At 35.0% G+C, this 19,876-nt stretch overlaps 1 protein-coding gene across 2 annotated transcripts in view; it reads left to right on the forward strand.

Moving 5' to 3' along the window:
* The window catches only part of NOX4 (NADPH oxidase 4), a 223,993-nt gene that overhangs the window by 59,016 nt on the left and 145,101 nt on the right, over positions 1–19,876 (forward strand). For both annotated transcript variants that reach the window (XM_027848190.1, XM_027848191.1), the window contains one exon: positions 5,435–5,515. In XM_027848190.1, coding sequence (XP_027703991.1) covers positions 5,435–5,515 — 81 coding nt within the window. The remainder of the gene's footprint in view (positions 1–5,434; positions 5,516–19,876) is intronic.

Raw genomic sequence — 19,876 nt, forward strand, 5'->3', positions numbered from 1 at the left:
TCCTTCCCTCCTTCCCTCCTTCCCTCCTTCCCTCCTTCCCTCCTTCCTTCCTTCCTTCCTTTATCTGATTAGCAGATCAGGGATATGCTGTATTTGTAGTCTTCCTAAAATTTGTCATTGTATTTGACAGGATCTCTTTTGATGCAATTTTTCAAAGAATGAAAAAAATGTACAACATACATTAATGTAGTTTAGTTGGCCTTGGAAATGGTTGAATGACATGTCCCAGAAGTACTGACTAATTAATGTGTTGACCTAACGGAGAGATTCTTAACGTGTGTGTGTGTGTGTGTGTGTGTGTGTGTCTGTGTGTGTATGTCTATGTATGTGTGACATGTCATTTTGACTGGTGAAGCCTATGTGCTCTTTCTAATTAGAGTAATAGTTATACATAAATGAAGAAAATGCAGAATTTCATTTAGATGTTAGTGAAAATAAAAATGTAATGTTTTTCCCATTCAAATTCAAAGATTTCCTTAAATCTGTGAGGGTTTATTGACCCCAGGTTAAGAGCCCACATCCAGGAAACTTTCCTTAGCCTTGTTCTGTTCAATAGTTTTGTCAATAATGTGATGAAGGCATAGATTCCATGTTTATCAAATTTACTGATCACAAAATACTGGGAAATTTAGCATTCATAGTTGACTTGAATTGGCTTGATGATGTGATTTTCATGTTGGCCTCAAGAATTGGGATCCAAACTATGCCCAAAGGGCTATAAAAATGTGCATACCCTGTGACCTAGCAATAGCACTTCTAGGGCTATATCCCAAAAGATCATAAAAATGGGTAAAGGACTCACATGTACAAAAATATTTATAGCAGCTCTTTCTGTGGTGGCAAAGAATTGGAAATTGAAGGGATGCCCATTAGTTGGGGAATGGCTGAATAAGTTGTGGTATATGAATGCAATGAAATACTATTGTGCTACAAGAAATGATGAACAAGTAGACTTCAGAAAAACTTGAGAAGACTTATATAGACTGATGCTGAGTGAAGTGAGCAGAACCAGGAGAACATTGTACACAGTAACAGCCACATTGTGTGATGACTAACTTTGATAGACTTAGCTTTTCTCAGTAATACAATGATACAAGAGAATTTTAAAAACATTCATGATGGAAAGTGCTATCCACATCCAGAGAAAGAACTTTGGAGTCTGAATGCAGGTCAAAGCTTACTATTTGCTCTCTCTTTTTCTTCTGTTTTATTTTGTTTCTCCTTTCTTGTGGTTACTCCTATTGGTTCTAATTCTTTTTACTACATGACTAATGTGAAAATGTTTAATAGGAATTATATGTACAGCCTATATCAGATTGCACATTGTCTTAGGGAGTGAGGTAAGGAGGGAGGGGGAGAAAATTTAAAATTCAAAAGCTTATGGAATTGAATGTTGAAAACTAAAAATAAATTAATTAATTTTAAAAAAAGAGAAAAAAAGAGATCCAAAAATACTTTTACAGACTAGGATAATCAGTTGAATGTAATAAAATGAATTTAATAGAGTTAAGTGTAAAGTCTTAGTCTTGGGTTTGAGAAAAAAACAATTGCCTAATTTTAGGATTGGGAAGGTATAGATGCACAATAGTTCTTATGAATTAAAAAAGCTATTTTATATATACACATACAAATATATGTACATATATACATACGTATGTATTTGGTGAGGAAAGGGCTTCAAACTCAATATGAGTAGGTGTGATATGGCAACTAAAAAAATGAACGTGATTGTAAGTTAATTTTAATAGAACATTATTAATGAGGATGAATGGTAGACGATCATCTTCTTGTACTCTGCTCCTTTCAGGCCATGCCTAGAACACTGCTTTCAGTTCTGGGTACCACCTTTTAGGAAGGATATGGATAAGATGCAATGCTCAGCGGACAACATAGAACAGTGAGGGAACTAGGAACTATACTATATAGCTAGATCACAATTAGTATGAATGAAGAATTTTCCAAAGTGGTTGCATTATTCAAATTCACACTGTATATTTCTGTTTGGATAGAAACAATTATAATATTTTATATAATTATGACTTTGAGTAGTGCAAATTCAAATATATGTGACCACTTCAGGGGATTCATTATTCATATTAATGCTGACCTAGATAAATTTGGATTCAATGTAGAAGAAAAAGTTTAGGGAGAGCTTGATAGCAGTTTTAGAATTTTTGAAGAGGTTTTATGTGGGGATGATATTAGATTTGTTTTAAGTTGACCAGAGATGGGAGTGATAGGAGCAGTGGGTAGAAGTTGTAGAAAGACAGATTTCAACTCAATGAAAAGAAAACTAAAAATTAGAATCATCAAAAATGGAAAAAAAAAGTCATACATTCCCCATCACTGAAGGCCTTGAATTGGAAGAGGGATGACCCCTTACTGGGAATTTTGTAGACGTGCTTCCTGTTCAGGTACCATTCGAACTAGAATCACTTTGATTTTCTGAGTTCCTTTCATATTATAAGTTTCTCTATGATTTTATGAATGGAATGAGCATGAGATCAGGAGTCTGTATAACTAGATTCTCTTCTATGCCCTGCCTGAAAAGTTGGAGTTCTGGTTCTCAATTGCCCTTTGGAGATTCTCTTCAGTTAATCTTATACATAACTTGTTTGTACATAGTTATTGGCGTGTTGTCTCTTCCATATAATTATGAGCTCCTTGAGAGCAGGGACTGTTTTTGACTTTCTTTGTATCCCTAACACTTAGCACAGTGTCTGGAACATAGTAGGTGCTTAATAGATGCTTGTAAATTGACTGAGATAGTAACTAAGGTTGGAAACCTTAATTGCTTAACAATCTAGTCCCTTTACAATGGTGAATACCATTAGTAGTGGATGTAGCACTGGATTTGGGATCAGGAGAACCTGAGTTTAAATCCTACTTCAGACAGGTTCTAGCTGTGTTGCCCTAGGCAAATCACTTAACTTCTCTGATCTTTTTTTTAATCTATAAAATGGGAATAATAATAACACTTAGTCATAAGGTTGTTGCAAGTGTTAAATAATACTATGCGTGTAAAGTGTTTTGCAAACTTGAAACTGCTGCATAAATGGAAGTTATTATTAAATGTCTATCCCTGGCATGTTATGAATCTAGAGGAAAATCTGAGTAATTCATGAAGAAGCTTTCTTTCTTATTTCTTGCTAGAAAAATGTAAATACAAGAAGGCTAATAAAATCTGAGTTAAGTTAGTGTTTGGTAGAAGAATGGTTAAAGCCTAAAAAAAAGACTTTATGATATATGCAAAGAACAAGGAAGGCATAGACCCACTCCTTGGTGTATAATATATAATGTTAACAGATGACAAAGAGAAATTATTATTACTTGTTTTCCTATTTTGCTCCTGGCTTCTCTGCTGAGATGGACAGTCTTCAGGCTTAAGGGAATAACAAAAAGGTTAACAGGAAAATGAAGCCAAAGATAGACAGAGTCAAAGAATACACAGTTAATCATGACTCATAGAATCAGAGAGCTAGAGCAGGAAGGAATCTCAGAGGTACTCAGTTCAGCCTCCTTGTTTTATGATGAGGGAACATATCATTATGATGAATGTTAAGTGAGTTAAGGGCACATAGCTAGTAAGTACCAGAGGCAGGATTTGACCCCTGGTCTTCTGATTCTCAAGCTTACACTCTTTTCCTTGTGAGAGCTGCTTCTTTACGCATTTAGGCCCAGTTGATATATATCCTAAAGATCTAAAAATTGTGCTAGATCATAGTTCTTCCTTACTTCCCTATTATCATCAACCAGGCCTTCAAATTAGGTATGATCCTTTGTCTCCTCTCTCCCTCACCCTAGATATCTAATCAGTTGTCATCTTGTTGTTTTTACCTTTGTAACAACTCTCATATATGCCCCCTTCTACGACACTGCTACCATCTTTGTGAAGGCCCTCATGACCTCATGCTTAGACTGTTGCAACAGCCTATTGGTTGGCCTCCTTGACTCAAGGCTTTCCCCAAGGTGATCCAACTTCCACTCAACTGTCAAACTGATCTTGCAAAGGTGCAAATTTGACTGTTAACCTTTCCCCACTCCTTCCCACAGTCCCCTGCTCAGTAAGTGGTTCCCTCTTGCCTCTAACATCAAATATAATGTCCTGATTGATTGGCTTTTAAAGCCCTTCAGAATCTTCCCCTTTCTACTTTTCCAGTCTTCTCACACTTTGCTTTACTCCACATACTTTTGGATCTAGCAACATTGGCCTCCCTACTTCTTTTGAACAAGACACTTCATTTCTCAACTCCAAAAATTTTCATTGGTTATCCTCCATGCCTGGAACTCTCTCCCTCCTCAAATATAGAACACATTATTAAATTTCTTATGCCATTTAAAATTGGAATTAAAAATTGAAGGGGTGATAACTAGTAGCTGGCATAGGTTCAGTAAGACAGCTATGCCCATATAGCCATATTTCCTTTTTTTTTAAATTTTTGGTGGCATCATTAGACCAGAATATCAGGGAAATGCTATAAACTTAGGCCATCTAGAAATGAGATGGCTGTTTGGCAAAGTGTCATATGATATTTTTGTGGACAAGATGGAGAAAGGTGGGTTGCATTCTGATATATAGTTAGGCAAATTGATTCTAGAATGTTCCCTTTTGTGTTCATTTGTTTTGTAATTTAATCCAAACATGCCTTAGGATATATCCTTTGGCTCTAGGGCCTGTTGTTCTCACTTTGTGTAATGTGAAAAAAAATTAATAACCTGCTAATTTTATAATTTCCTCTTTGACATAAAATGTCACTGTAATTTCATTGGCTATGTTAAAGAGTATGAGTATCAAGGGGGCATAGTGGGTAGAGTGCCAGGCCTAGAGTCAGGAAGACCTGAGTTCAAATCTAGTCTTAGGCACATACTAGATGTGTGACCCTGGGCAATTCATTTAACCCTTTTTGCTACAGTTTCCTCATATGTAAAATAAGCTGGAGAAGGAAATGGCAAACCATTCCACTATCTTTGAGAAGAAAACCCAAATGGGGTCATGAAGAGTCAGACACAACTAAAACAACTGAATATGCTACACAGTTAAAAAAAATCATTATAAACTAGGGAAAAAGAAAAGACAGCAAGCATGTGAGCAGATAAAAAGTAGGTATACTGAATTAATCAGCAGTCTCAATTTCTAATTCCTTCCTCCTACATTATCATCACACCCAACAGCAGCATTTATGTTAGTTACATTTATACTTAATGTTGTAATATCCTGGATGGCTTTAAGTAGATAAACCATAAGTTGTAATTGATTTCAGTTTCTCTGTGCTGTTGAATGCATTAGCCACACTTTTATACTAATAGATTAAATCTAGGATTCACTCTATTCTTAGGCATCTTAAAAGGTGTTATATTTATAGAACCATGCATATGTCTTTTAGGTGGAGTAGAATATATGCAGTAGCACTAAATTCAAACATTTGTTTTTCAGGGTTTCTAATTATGACATCTTCTGGTATACTCACAACCTCTTCTTCGTCTTCTACATACTGCTGATGCTGCATGTCTCAGGGTAAGCAAAATAGAAATAAAAGTCTATTTTTTCCTCAGTCCCACTCTCAAAGAACAGGAGCAGAGAAGGAAGGAATTTCGACTGAACAGACTTTCTCTGTCAGCATGTTATGGAGTACACATACATGATTTCATATATGGCAGTAATGAACATGGAGGCATATTTTAAAATGCTGAATGCCTGGAAGAATTGCATTGAGAGACAGGTCTGTGGAAGTTGCCTTTTGGGAAGTGGTAGCCATCTTTTTCAGCCTTGAAAATAAGAGTGGTATCAAGGAATCAAGAAGAGAAATTGTTCTGTTTGTCACTCAGCAGATTGGAAAGGAACCAGCTCCAAACTGTATGAAAATGAAATTTTAGGGATGCTTCTCCTGTGCATTTTATGGGTCTCAGGGTCCCATATGGATTTAGCCCAATAATTCCTGCACTAATGGAAAATCTAAGAGCTTGGCATGGGTAAGTTAGTTTTTATACTTCAAGATACTGTATAACTCTTGACGGCTGTAGAATTGCTAATGATAGAGTAAGGAATATTTTGTAGTTTAGAAATGCCCAGAGGCCAGAATAGCTATAAAGGGAGCCAAGGAATCTATAATTCTTAAAGCCAGTGATCTATAACAAACAATAGAAAATTCCAGAGGAATAAAGACCAAATAATAGACTGCAGAGTCTTGAGATTAAATGTGAAAAATATTCTTGTCATGTTTCTGATGTTTACTTGGAGAGCAGTGCTTGCCGTGTAGTACTTGCTTAATAAATGTTTGCTGAGGACATATGAACTGAACATATGCTTCCTAGGTTCTTCCATTAGGTACATCAGCTATCTTTCTTCTGCTCTAGGCTTCATGTTTGGTTCCAAGGTGGGTTTGGATGTACAGTGCCCTCTTGACTTCTGCTAGCTCAATTTGAAATATTTGCCATTGATTTTGAGAGAAATGGGATGCACCAGGTACAGATTTATTAGTATACTAGGAAAAAAAAAACAACAAAAGAAAACTTGTAGAATCATAGAATCCTAAACCATGAAGGGACATCTGTTCTAGCCCATACCTGAAGCATGAATTCCCTCTGTGGTATTTTAAGCAAATGGTGTTTCAGCTTGTACTTGAAGAACTCTAGTCACAGAGAACTCACTATTTACAGAGACATCCCATTCCATTTTGGGAAAGCTCCAACTATTATGAAGTTTTTAGTTTATTGAACTAGTCTGCCTCTCTGTACCTATTGCTCCTAGATTTGCTTTCTGGAGTCGAGCACAGAACTCATCCCTCTTCAAGATGACAACCACTTAAATGCTAGAAACATGTTTCTTTATAAACCTTTTCTAAAATAAAAATATTCAGATTATTAAACATTCCTAGTTCCTTTAACTTGATTTTGCATTGCATAATTTTGGATTCCTTTGCCACCCTCATAGCTCCCCCTTACTCTTCTGGTGGCTTTATATATTTTAATATATGAATACCACCTCTTATGTCACACACACACACACACACATATACATACATGCAAACAACATGTAGAGAAGGCGTATCTTCCATATCATTCTCAAGAATTTTCAAGTCCAGTGCTATTAGTCATAAAATAGAATTTAGATCAACAGACTTCTTTGAATAAATCTAAAGATGTCAGGAAATAAGTGTCTATTTTTTGTTTGGAAATTTGTTATCCAGGCTTTTCTGGTATGCCAGGTTATGTACTTGATGAATAGGGCAAAACCAGCAGTTTAATTCATTAGACTTTTCTTATTTATCTATTAAATATTAAAACAGTTTGAGTTATACAAAGATGCGCGATATAGAATACCTGCTCTCAGCAAGATAAGACATGAATATACATGCAATACAAAGTAAGGTAATATAAACACTTAAGAAAGGTACAAAAAAGCTATGAGAGATCCATTACAAATTAAGGATTTGTTGATAATGGAAAATATATAGAGAAAGTGGTAATAAATCTGGTCCTTAAAAGATGGATAGTATTTGAACAGGTGGTCATTGGGGAATGTGTTAGTTTGTCTCAAGAATAAAAGGTGTCGTGACAATGCATGATGGTATGAAATGGGTAGGCTAACTTTTGGGAATGAAAAATAGTCTTATTTGACATGATCATAAAACTTGTGAAAGGAATACTATTTGATATGAGTTGGAAAGTAGTATAATAGATTTTTCATCTGGTACAATCTTTTCAGTTTATAGATGAGGAAATTAAGAACTTTTTAGCTACTTGTTCAAGGTTAAAAGGTTAACTATTAACTAACTTTTGGACCAGATATAATTTCTCTTAATATTTGCTGCTTACTGTTTCCCATAGGCTGAAACCTGATTATAGAGGGCCTTGTCAATACTATAAAACAGTATTTAGAGTCAATTCATTGGGCAGCGAGGAGCCATGCTTTTGAGGAATAGAGTGATGTAATGAAAAATATACATTCCAAAGATTGCTCTGGTGTAAACTTCACTGTGTAGGATGAGTTGGAATGGGGAGAAACTAGAGGCAGTTAAAAGGTAATTTCAATAAACTGAGTACAAAGTAATGAAGAAATGAATGAAGAGTGGCATTGGTTGAAATAGAGAAGGGATAGATGTAAGAGACATTGCAAAGATTTTGTGATTGCAAAAAGGATTTGCAAAGATATTGCAAAGGTTAGGATTACCAAGACTGACTTGGCCATTGACAATATCTAATTGGTGAAGTGAGAACAGTTAAATGACTTAGAGATTTGTAGCCTAGCAACATAAGAAAATGGTAATAACATGTACACATTAGTACAAAAATTAGGATAAAGGGCCAGTTTAGGGTAAAACATGAGTTTGGTTTTGGACATTTAGAAATTGAATCGCATTTGGAGGTAGTCTCTTGAACTTGAGTTGCACAAAGAATCAGCAGTGATATGGTGTAGTAGGTACGGTACTGGACTTAGAGTCAGGAAGATCTAGTTCAAATCTTGTTATAGACATTTACTAGTTGTGTGACCTTGTGTAAGTCATTTAATGTCACTCAGATTGTTTCCTTATCTGTAAAATGCAAAGCACTTTGTAGCCATTAGAACACTATATAAATGCTCAGCATTATTATTACTATGATGATGATTAGTAGTAATATTTCTAGTATATGCAGGTATGAACATCAAGTTGATGGAGATTCTGGACTGGAGCTAGAGAGAGGTTGGAGGTTTGGATAGATTTATATGTATATTCAGGAGTTCTATGTAAAGCCACAGTTAAATCTATGAGAACAAAAAACATCAATGGAGCATATGAGGGAAAAGTTAGGATGATTGAAAACAGCTTTGGGGAACAAATAATTAGGGAATTAGGAGAAGAGATTAGAAGAAGTGGTTAGAGAAGTGGGAGGACTGCCATGAGGGTTTTATGTCATTGAAACCAAATATGAAAAGAGAATCTAGAGGAGAGCTTCTCAAGCTTTTGTTTATGTCATGGACACTTTTGACTCTCCTCAGAATAATTTTCTTAAATGTGAAAGATAAAATGCGTAAGATTATGAAGAAAACCAATTATATTGAAATATAGTAATCAAAATATTTTTTTAAATAGTTAACCTTTTGTGTAGGGGAAGGGGTTAGTGTTCACTCAACAGTGACACAAATTGCAGATAAGTTGTTTAAGAAGATTAATTATGAATCATCAGCTAAAAAAGTTAATGTAATCTTGGTTTACATTGATATATGTATATATATAAGCATATGTGATATATATCATAAATGATATATAGCTATATATATCAATTTATATATATATGATACCTGTTTATCTAGATTTATGTAGCATCTCTTTGCCAAGCACTGTGATAAGTGCTTTACAGATGTTTTCACATTTAATCCTCACAACAAACCTGAGAGGTAGAGATGCTATTATTATCCCCATTTTTTAGATGAGGAAACTGAGGCAAATAGAAGTTCAGCGACTTGCCCAAAGTCATATAGCTAGTAAGTATCTGAGACTAGATTTGAACTCAAGTCTTCCTAACTCCATGCCTAGCTTTCTATCTACTGTGTCAACTACCTACTTCTGCTGCCTTATTCATCATTGTAATATTTTATAATTTACTTTCACACTCACACATATATGAGTGTGATAGCCCCTCAGCACTTTGTCTGATTCATACATAGACTACTTTTTCATTTCTGTGCATCATAATTCAGGAAGAACATTAATAAAGTAGGAGCATCTAGTGGAGGTAAACTAGGCTGGCAAAGGCCTTGAGTCCATGATGTATAAGGATCCAGCCCTCAGCACAGTGCCTGGCACACAGGAGTTGCTTAACAAGTATTGATTAATTGATTCATCAGTTGAAGGGATTGGGGATGTATAGACTGGCAGCAAGGAGACTTTAGGGAAGATGGTAGAGGAGAGGGAGTCATGCTTGGTGTTCAAATACTTGACAGGGTATCGTGGAAGAGGGATAAGATTTTTTTGTGCTTATTCTTATAAGCTAGAACTAAAAGCATTGAGTAGAATTGCATAGAGGCACTTTTAGGCTTGATGTCAAGAAAAAACAAACCTCTCTAACAGTGAGGCCTATCCCAGAGTGGAATAGGATACTTTGGAAAAGAATAGGTTCCCCCTACTTGATGGGTCTTCCAGTGGAGGCTAGATGACTACTTCTTGGGTATGTTGTGCAGATTCCTTTTTTAATATGGAAATACTGCGGCAGTGCAGCCTGTGGAAGACATGTCTAGGAAACAATTCCTGTGGAAGACAAGGGGGTTTAGTGGATTGCAGACTCAAGTCAATTCATGTCTGCAACAAACATTAATATCTACTATGATTGAACCTTTATCCTAAGTGTCAGAGATTGAAAGATGAAAAATGACATGGGAGTTTACAATTGGGGAGGTGTTGTAGAGGGAAGAGGAGACATTGGTTTGACATGATGGCTAACAAAGACAATGTGATCTTAGATTAAATTAGAATGAGGGAGATGATAGTCCTTTTGTACTATACCTTAATCAGACCATATATGAAATATTGTGTTCAGTTCTAACCACCACATTTTAGTAGAGTCACTGACAAAGTGAAGTTTATACCAAAGAATGCAACTAAGGATGGTGAGAGGACTTGAAAGATGTTTGGTTGATTGAACTAGTTTTCAACTGTTTGAAGTGTTGTAATATTCCATATTGGATTTATTCTCCTGAGCTCTAAAGGTTTGGAATAGAACCTGTTGATATATATTGTATGGAGACAAATTTTGTCTCAGTCTAAGGAGCAACTTCCCCTAAACTCGAGATACCTGAAAATAGAGTGAACTGACAAAACAGTTAATGAATTCCCAGTTACCAGAAGACTCCAAATAGGAGCTGGATGACCACTGATTAGGATGTTGTGAGGGGGGATATGTCCTTCAAGAAAGGCAAAGGTTCTTAACCTGGGGTCCATGGACTCTCAAAGGGTAGGTGAATAGATTTCAAGGTGTCTGTGAACTTTTATGGGGAAAGTGACATCTTTATTTCCACTAATATATAAATAACATTTAATATTTCCTTCAATTATGAATTGAAGTAACAGACTACAGTAAAATTAGGCTATACCAGGCTGCCCCAAAAGACTAAGAACTCCTGAGGAAGGGGTTAGAGTAGATAACTTCTAAGTTCCTTCCAAAGTGGTCCTTCCAAAGTTCTATGTTACTATAATTTGAGAGAGCTTAAGCCTAGCTGGTCAATGTACTTACTTTACTTATTCAGGATGCATAATAACAATTGCTTGTTTGTGGTCTGGACTTGAGATTTCCTTGGCATGGAAATGTCAGGGGAGGAAATTCCCTCTTCATATAGAGACTGGCACCTGCTGTATAACTTTAGTCTTAGAGAACTGCCTATATATACTATCTAAGAGTTGTAAAGTACTTTTAAGGTTTGAAAAGTGCTTTAGCTTAATTTTCAAAGTTTTATTGATATGTTTTGTTTTTATAATATTTTATATTTCACTTTTTATATTTTATATATGTTTTATAATTTGTATTTTATGTAATTCACTTGGTAATATTTTTAATTTGCTTTATAATTCACTTTCTCATTTGATCCTCACTTACACATTGACAACATGGAGTAAGTGGATAGAAACTGGATCTGTGATTTCACTGATGTAAGGAATTTCTGAAACTTCCACTACTAATGTGAGTTGGCCCCTTTTCTGCCTTCTAGTGCAATACATCAACATTCATTTTAATTGGGCTAAGTACTGGGAATAAAAGAAAGCAAAAATTATACTTACCCTAAGGAGTTTATATTCCAGTAGGGGAGATATGATGTAAACAAGAAGATGCATATAGAATGGGTTAGAGGTTTAGAGCAGGTGTTGATGTCTGAGAAGGTCAAGCCATCAGTTGGATCCCTTCATCTTTTGGCAAGGTTCTTTGATTTACTATTTTTCATGTTTTTTATAATGGTGGTAAAATATGAACATGCTTGATCTAGGAGAACAAAGTTCAGTTATATAGTTTATGGTCAGAAAGTGCTGAAAAGATGAAAGGCGTCACAAGGAAATTTCTAACCAGCATTGGCTATTGGGCTCCTGGATTTTTGTGGAACCCACACTACCTTAGGCTTCATTAATGAGGTAATGCAGAGGCTTATTGCTGCCTACCTTTAGGCAGACTGATATAGGGAGAACATGCTATTGCTATTTGTAATTAATTTTCCATTACCCTGGGCCTGATAATTCAGTTTTTTTGCTGGCCCACAGTCCTTTGTAGAGTCATAGAATAATAGATTTATAACTGAGAGGGAGCTCAGAATCTGTTTGGTCCATCGCCCTCTTTTCAGAGATGAGAAAGTGAAGGCCCCCAGAGGTTAAGTGACTTTCCTGAGGTTGCACATCTAGCAAATAGCATGCTGAGATTTAAACCTAGGTCCTTTGACTCTAAATCCAGCATAACTGCTACTGCAACTTTACCCTGGTATATCCAGCTTATTTCTTGCCATTATTTTTTCTTTAGGTATGCATCGCTGCACATTATATATACTCAGTCTCATTTCAGTTGTTGTGACCTTCAGGTCATAGTGCTATGTAAGAAACATTGAGTCTGGAGTCATATGGTTTACTTCTTTGAAACTTATCACTGTGTCACCTTGGATAAGTCATTTACCTTCCTTGGACCTCAGTTTCTTCATTGGTAAAATAAAGAAATTTGATTATATGACCTTTGAGAGCCTTTCCAGGGCTAGATTTGTGTCCCTGTGATTCAGTAGACCATTAAAGCGTATTATTTTATGCATGTTTTCCACGGAAGAGAGAAAAACATCATTTAGACATAAAAAAACAGATATTTGTAAAAGCCACACTGTATTTGGTACTATTTATTTTCAACAAAGTAATTTCACTAGTATATAATTTAAAAAAAAATCCTCACCACATCAAAAAGACACCGTTTATATGGTTGGTAATTATTCTAACTTTGGATAATCATTAAAATTTGTACTATAAATTCTAACCTTTGGGTATACAAAGGAATCTCCTTCCTCACCCACTACCTCAAGGTAGGCAGCAAAAAGTCGTTCTTTCCTCATGCCCAATTTGGTCACTTGGTGCTGCTGATTTTTATTGAACTTTTCAGAGAGGGTGGCATTTGTGTGCCTAATGAAATGTAGATTGCTTCAGAAATTAGTTTTAAAAAAATACAGCTTTAATATCCTACTTTCAGATCTATAGCTAGACTTACCCATCTAAGTTTCCACTTAGGGAATAAAGCACATTCATGCTCATTTCTAGAAGAAATGTTATTTTTTCCTTTTTGTTTTGGTAAGGCAATTGGGGTTAAGTGACTTGCCCAAGGTCACACAGCTAGTACGTGTCAAGTGTTTGGTCTGAGGCCAGATTTGAACTCGGGTCCTCCTGACTTCAGGGCCGGTGCTCTATTCAATGCGCTGCCTAGCTGCCCCTCATTTCTAGAAGAAATGATGTGACTCAATCCTCACCAGTCTCCTAAAGGGGTATTGGAAGGAAAAAGCAATTATAAACTTTATAAAGCACCAATTGGACAGCTCAACCCTGGTTCCTTTGAAGAGAGTTGACTAGGGAATGTATCACAAATGAGAGATGGCACCTTCACTTCTGTAATCATACCAGCATTCAACACTCTCACTGATGGCAGCCTGGAAATGTGGCTCAGGTAATGATTGCATTTTCAAAATATAAATGAGAGAAAAAAGAATGTGACAGTTCTGGAAAGAAAGAGGCAGAAGGTTTGACTGAGAAGTCAGGAAGAACAAGCTGAAAACAAGTTCAAATAAAGAGTCCTGGCATGGGAGGGTACTCAACAGTGATGGGAGCATTTCAGCCATTTCTTATGCAAACCCTCTTGGACTTCTCACATCCTTGCTTATTATAGGAAGATTATTTTCAAGCAGAATCCCTTTTCTCTTAGGATGACTATTAGTGAGAGTTCCTCATGAAGTAACATTCATGTTCTAGTTGAACTATTTTTCTAAAAGGAAAGGGTATCAGTTGGTATGCTTCTAAGCTTACTTAGTCCTTTAGCCAGCAAGAATGCAATAGAAATCCCCAAACAGACTGTTTCATTGTATGGACAGCTCTTGTAAACAAAGGCATTATGAAAACATACATACTGCTGGTCTGTCAAGCTGATAGGTTTAAGAGGTGAACTTGGGTTTGGAAATGTATGAAGCTCAGCTAAATTGAAAATAGAAAATACAATTTTAGAGAGAAAAACTATTTAGACATCCTGGCTTGTAAATATTCATAATTTCTCTCCTCTGGATCTGATGGCTTTATTCTAAGTTTGAGCAAAAATAGATATGAGGAAGAGCTCAAGAGAATCCAGTTTTCTTGTCACAGAATCTTATTACCTACTCATTAGAGCAGGGGTTCTTAACTTTTTTCTTTCATAGACTCCTTTGGCAGTTGGTGAAGCATCTGGACCTTTTCTCAGAATATTATTTTTGAAAGTATAAAATAAAATACATGAGATTACATAGGAAATCAATTATATTAAAATACTATGGTTGCCAAATATGTATTAAAAAAGTTCACAGAACCTGGGTTAAGAATCCCACGCACTAGAGGCTCCCAAGTCTGGGTCTTACCAGTGATTAAAAGAATTAAAATTTAAATTTTTATATCTTTTCTTTAAATTATTACAAGTCTTTAATGGTATATGTAAAGATAAGAATTGGGTAATGATACATGACTGAGAGTTATTTTTTAGTTACTGATTTCAAATGAGATGATATATATGAAGAGCTTTGCAAACCTTAAAGTTCTCTCTCTCTCTATATATATATGTTAATTTTCCTTCCTTCCTTCCTTCCTTCCTTCCTTCCTTCCTTCCTTCCTTCCTCCCTCCTTGCCTCTCTCCTTTTTCTTTTCTTCCTTTCTTCTTTCCTGCTATTTTCTGGGGCTATGGTTCAATATAGTTGATGAGTTTTCTTTAATGTCAAATTTTGTTTTCTTGAAATTGAGTAAGTTCTTTAGTTTTTACAATGAAATCTAGTGCAACTAAAACAAAATAAAAAGGAGGTGAAAAGAGACCTACTCACCATTTCTGTTTTGAATTCGTGTTCTTTAAAATTTATGTCTTTGGAACTAAACCTAATCAATTACATTATTCCATTTACATGGCATTTTTACTTCTAAAATGTTTCTATAAGACTTAAAACAATAATAACAACAACAAATCCCTAAACTAGAGATCTATCAGAAAAATATGTTAGAAAGTGGAAAATTTCCACGGTCTTGTTCTCACTGAAGAACATTATTACAAAGAGATTATGACAAGCAGAACAAAGAAAACAGCAGTGAAACTGCCTTGTTGACTACAGAATAAATCAGCAGATAATAGAAGAGGGTATTAAGGCTGCAAATCTCAAAATTTCAATGAATTTTAATGAAGTTGTGCAATGAGTTGCCTGTCAAGTCCCTAGCTCCTTCAGTCTTAGCCTGAAATGTGATGTGTTAGCATGTTCATGAAATATGGAAAGATTGACAAAGAAGTTACATTTGTGGGATGTTGTTTTCAATAACCTTCAGAGAAGTCAGTCAGTCAGTAAATTTTTACTAAACACCTACTGTGGGTCAAGCACTGTTCTAAGCATTAGGAATACAAATAAAGGCAATAGATAATCCCTATTCTCATGGAATTCACAATCTAATGGCAGAGACAACATGTAAGCAACTATGTACAAACAAGAAATATATTGGATATATTGGAGATAATCAACAGAGAGAAAACACTAGAATGAAGGCTGCTTGGGATAGGCTTCACGTACATTTGACACTTTAGCTGAAACTTAAAGGAAGCTAGGAGGTAGAGATGAGGACCAGTTGCATTGGAAAGTGACCAGTCTGCCCACAGATCTTAAATTTAGTGAGTGCCAATGGTGAAAACTATTGTTATTTTACTTGATAATTCAATTAAATAAATATTTATAAGCATGCCACCCAGTTAAGTGTAATATTCTACATATGGAGTTCTTTGTTCAGGTCTGGGCATCACAATTCAGGAAGGATATTGGTGAGGTGAAGATGGTCCAGCACCTGGGAGCCATACTGGTGAGGGGCTTTGTGTCCTCTTCCAAAGGTCAGTTAAAGTAGCTGAGGGCAGTTAATATAGTGAATAGGAGAGTCATGGAAAATGTGAGATGTCTTCAAGTGTTTGAAGGGTTGTCTTAAAAGAGAAAGATTTGACATGTCCTGCTGGGCCCCAGTGCAAAAGGTAGAACTTAGAGCAGTGACTGATCATGGCAAGGTGGCAAATTTAAGCCTGATGCCATAAGAAATATGTCTATCTCAAAGTGAAATGGCCTGCCTTGGGAAACAGTAGATTCCCTTCTTTGGACATCTTAAAGACCAGCTGATTGAACATTTTTTGGACTTGGTATAGAAGGAATTCTTTTTCAGGCATGAATGAATCCAAATGGCTGCCAAGATCCTTTACAATTCTGAAATTTTTTGATTCTGTGTTTTCTGGCAGACTGTGTCTTAGAATCATGAACTTTTTAGATATATATAAACATGAAAGACTATTCAGTCCAATCCCCTTATTTTACAGATGAGTGTGAGGCCTTATTCTTGGTGCTAAGTATAAACTGAAAAATGGCACAGTCTTTGTCTTCAAGGAGCTTAGTAGGGGAAAATACAAATCAGACTACAGTGTGTGTATAGGTGTATGTATGCATATATGTATGGATACATACATACACATGTGTGTGTGTTCTTACAGAGTTTCCAAACTTAAAATCAAAGTGATGCTTCCTTTTGGGTCTCTCACTCATTTCTGTTGAATCATAAATACACATACCCATATACACTTGTGCGTTCATCCCTTTATTCTTACAGTGATCTGAGAGGTAGTGCAGTAGAGTAAATAGAGATCTGGCCTTGGGGTTAGGAAGATCTGGATTCAAATTCTTTCAGACACATATATGTGGTATAACACGGGCAAATCACTTCACCTTTCATTGTCCCAGGGAGCTCTCTTAAGTTACTCAGAAGTGCCAGTCAGACTGCCTTAGGAGGGACAGTTTTTATATTTTCAGTTCCCTGAACCAATGAAATCACAGTTCTAGACATGTATATGTGTCTGATGTTTTTATAATTAATTCTATCTATTGTATTTTTTCAGTTCTATGAAAAATGTGGTTTTATTTTACATAACTTATTTCAGGGTAAGCCATTTTACATATATATAGTCATTTTTTGATTGTTTGAGGAACACAAGATTGTTTTTTCCCTCTGTCCCTCCATCTCACCAAGAAACTCCAATATTATTACAACTTAATGCAGTTTTAAACTTTAATAACTAAAAACTGCACTATGATGTTTAGGATACCCTGTATATGTGATTTGTGCTTTCTAGGCTGAGAGTTGTTATAAAACACAAATAAAATTCTCCAGATCATATATAATTGTTCCCTTGAGTCCTTTATTACTTTACCTGGCACATCTGGCGTTAGGGCTTTTTTGGGGTGGTGATGGAACAAAGTGATTGGAGGAAGAAGAAGACAAGCATTAATTTATTTCTTTGATGACTTAATCTATTCTGTATTATTTTAAAGTATAACTTTTTTCTCTTAAGAAAATATAATTGTGCAGTGGAAAGTGCAGGGAATTTGGAACCAGAGGTCTTGGTTTTGATTTCATCTTCTAACTCAATATCTGTGTGAATTTGGGCTAATCACAACCTCTCAAGGCCTTAGTTTCCTTATCTGTAAAATGATTTTGTGAGTGGATGATTTCTAAGGTTCCTTCTAGCTCTAAATCTTTGATATTGATTTTGATTTAATCCTGAGTCAATTTAGAATTCTGAATAATGACTTAATGTAATCTTCTTTGTTTTTCCCAAGTTGATGATTGACATTTTGAACTATGGTATCACATTTGTCCTTTGATGTGGAAAGGAATAGGTATCATATATGCCTGGGCAAGCCTAAGCACATGACTTTTTGGAATTTACACACTTTTTCATTGGGAAATCCAAGACTACAGCCAAGCTCTATAAAATGTTGACCTAGATTGTCATATTTTTCTTTTTGTACATGAACTCACTACAATGGCAGATTTTGCCAAATGTTTTTAGCCTACATGTTTAATTCAACTATTTTGGGAATGTCCAGTATGGAAACTCCTTTCTACGTTTACCTGTAACTTATAGTCTTAGAGAACTACTTCTGTCCAAACCTGTATATATTTTAAGTATGAATCTGAATGGAAGAGAAAAAAAAAACCTATTCTGTTTGGTGAGATCAGATGACTCTTTAATAATATCTCTCAACAAGTAAAATACATTATACATTTATATAAAAATGGAACTATTCTTATGGGATTTGAGGAGTGGAATTTTGCTCTAAATTCTTTACAGAAAAAAAGTGCTCATGCTAGAGGCAAGCAAACTAAAATTGTCAGAAACTATTAAATTTTTTCTTTGAACAAAAGCAAAATAGTGTATCATAATATTTGATGGATGAATTTTTTGTTTTCAAGAAGCATAGGGCATTTCCTCCCTGAAATATTATTAAGAATTTTTATAAGCAGGAAGAGAACATAGATTATACTACATTCACTAAGATTTTAATATACATATTTAACATACAAAAATATTGTTACATAATATTTAACTGTTTTCTGTCAAGTACTTTCTAGTATTTATCCTCTCTCCTCTTCTAGGTGTTTAATGTTAAACCAGATTTGTTTGTTTTTTATCCAAAAGCAAAATGACTGAAAAACTATGGCATCCGTTGAAGAAAAAAAGGAAAACAAAACAAAATAACAATAAAAGCATTCCTCATTTATTGAAATATAGTTGATTTTTTAGAGTCAGAGTTGGAAGCATTCAGGGTCATAGAATTCAGACCCTAAGTTTAACATGATTTCTTTCAGTAACATTACTGACAAGTGGTCCTTCAATCTAGGCTCACACATGAACAAATACTGGAATTAAATACTTCATGAGATAGCTCATTTCATTTTTGGACAGTTCTAATTGTTAGGAAGATTTTTAAAAATCTTTTCTTTTTCTGAAACTAAGTATAGGATCATAAGTTCATGGTATTTAGAGTCAGAAGGTATTTTATATAGTATAAAATCATAGGACTTTGATCTGGAAGGGACCTTAGAGATCGTTTAGTCCAATTACCTTATTTTACCCATGAGTAAACTGAGGGTCTGAGAGGTGAAATAAATTGCCTAGCTTAGACAAGTCCACATGGCAGACTGGGATGAGAATTCATGCTTTCTGTCAATGCTCTTGTCATCCTCTCTGGTTGAATTCTACTTTGCCTAGGAATATCCCATTTTCTTCCTCTCCCTTTTAAAATATGCTTCCCCCAATGGAACATAAAACTCTTGATAAAATCTGACCCAGTAATATTATATTAGAATGATTTCCTCTCTCCCCCTCCCCCCAGGCTTTGGACATTATTTTATTATTTTGAGCTAAAGTCACATTAGTTTTTTTTTTTTTAAGTTCATTACACCATTAACTCATGGAGCTCATATAGCTAACAGTTCATAGACACACAACAGTAACAGGAAAATACAAGAAAATGTAAATGACTCTAACATAAATTATGAAGCTGTAGTTTTACTGTGTTATGTGTATTATGAAAATAAATATTATAATGTCTTATACATTATTCTGTTTTAGATATATTGTCTAATAAATTTCATATTATAATTGTATATTTAATTTATAATATCCAGAATTTATATTATATAATATATTTTAAGATAGTTTAATTACCTTCTAATGAATGATGAAGAAAATAAACTTTCTACTCTAACTAAAAAGAAAATTTATCCATGGTAGAATAACATTAGATATTTTACAAATAACTAGAAATTTCTCTGAAGCATATTACAATAAAATTGAAAATAATTTAGAA

Source organism: Vombatus ursinus, unplaced genomic scaffold, assembly GCF_900497805.2.
Source record: "Vombatus ursinus unplaced genomic scaffold, bare-nosed wombat genome assembly UNPS02005659.1, whole genome shotgun sequence".
NCBI lineage: Eukaryota > Metazoa > Chordata > Mammalia > Diprotodontia > Vombatidae > Vombatus > Vombatus ursinus.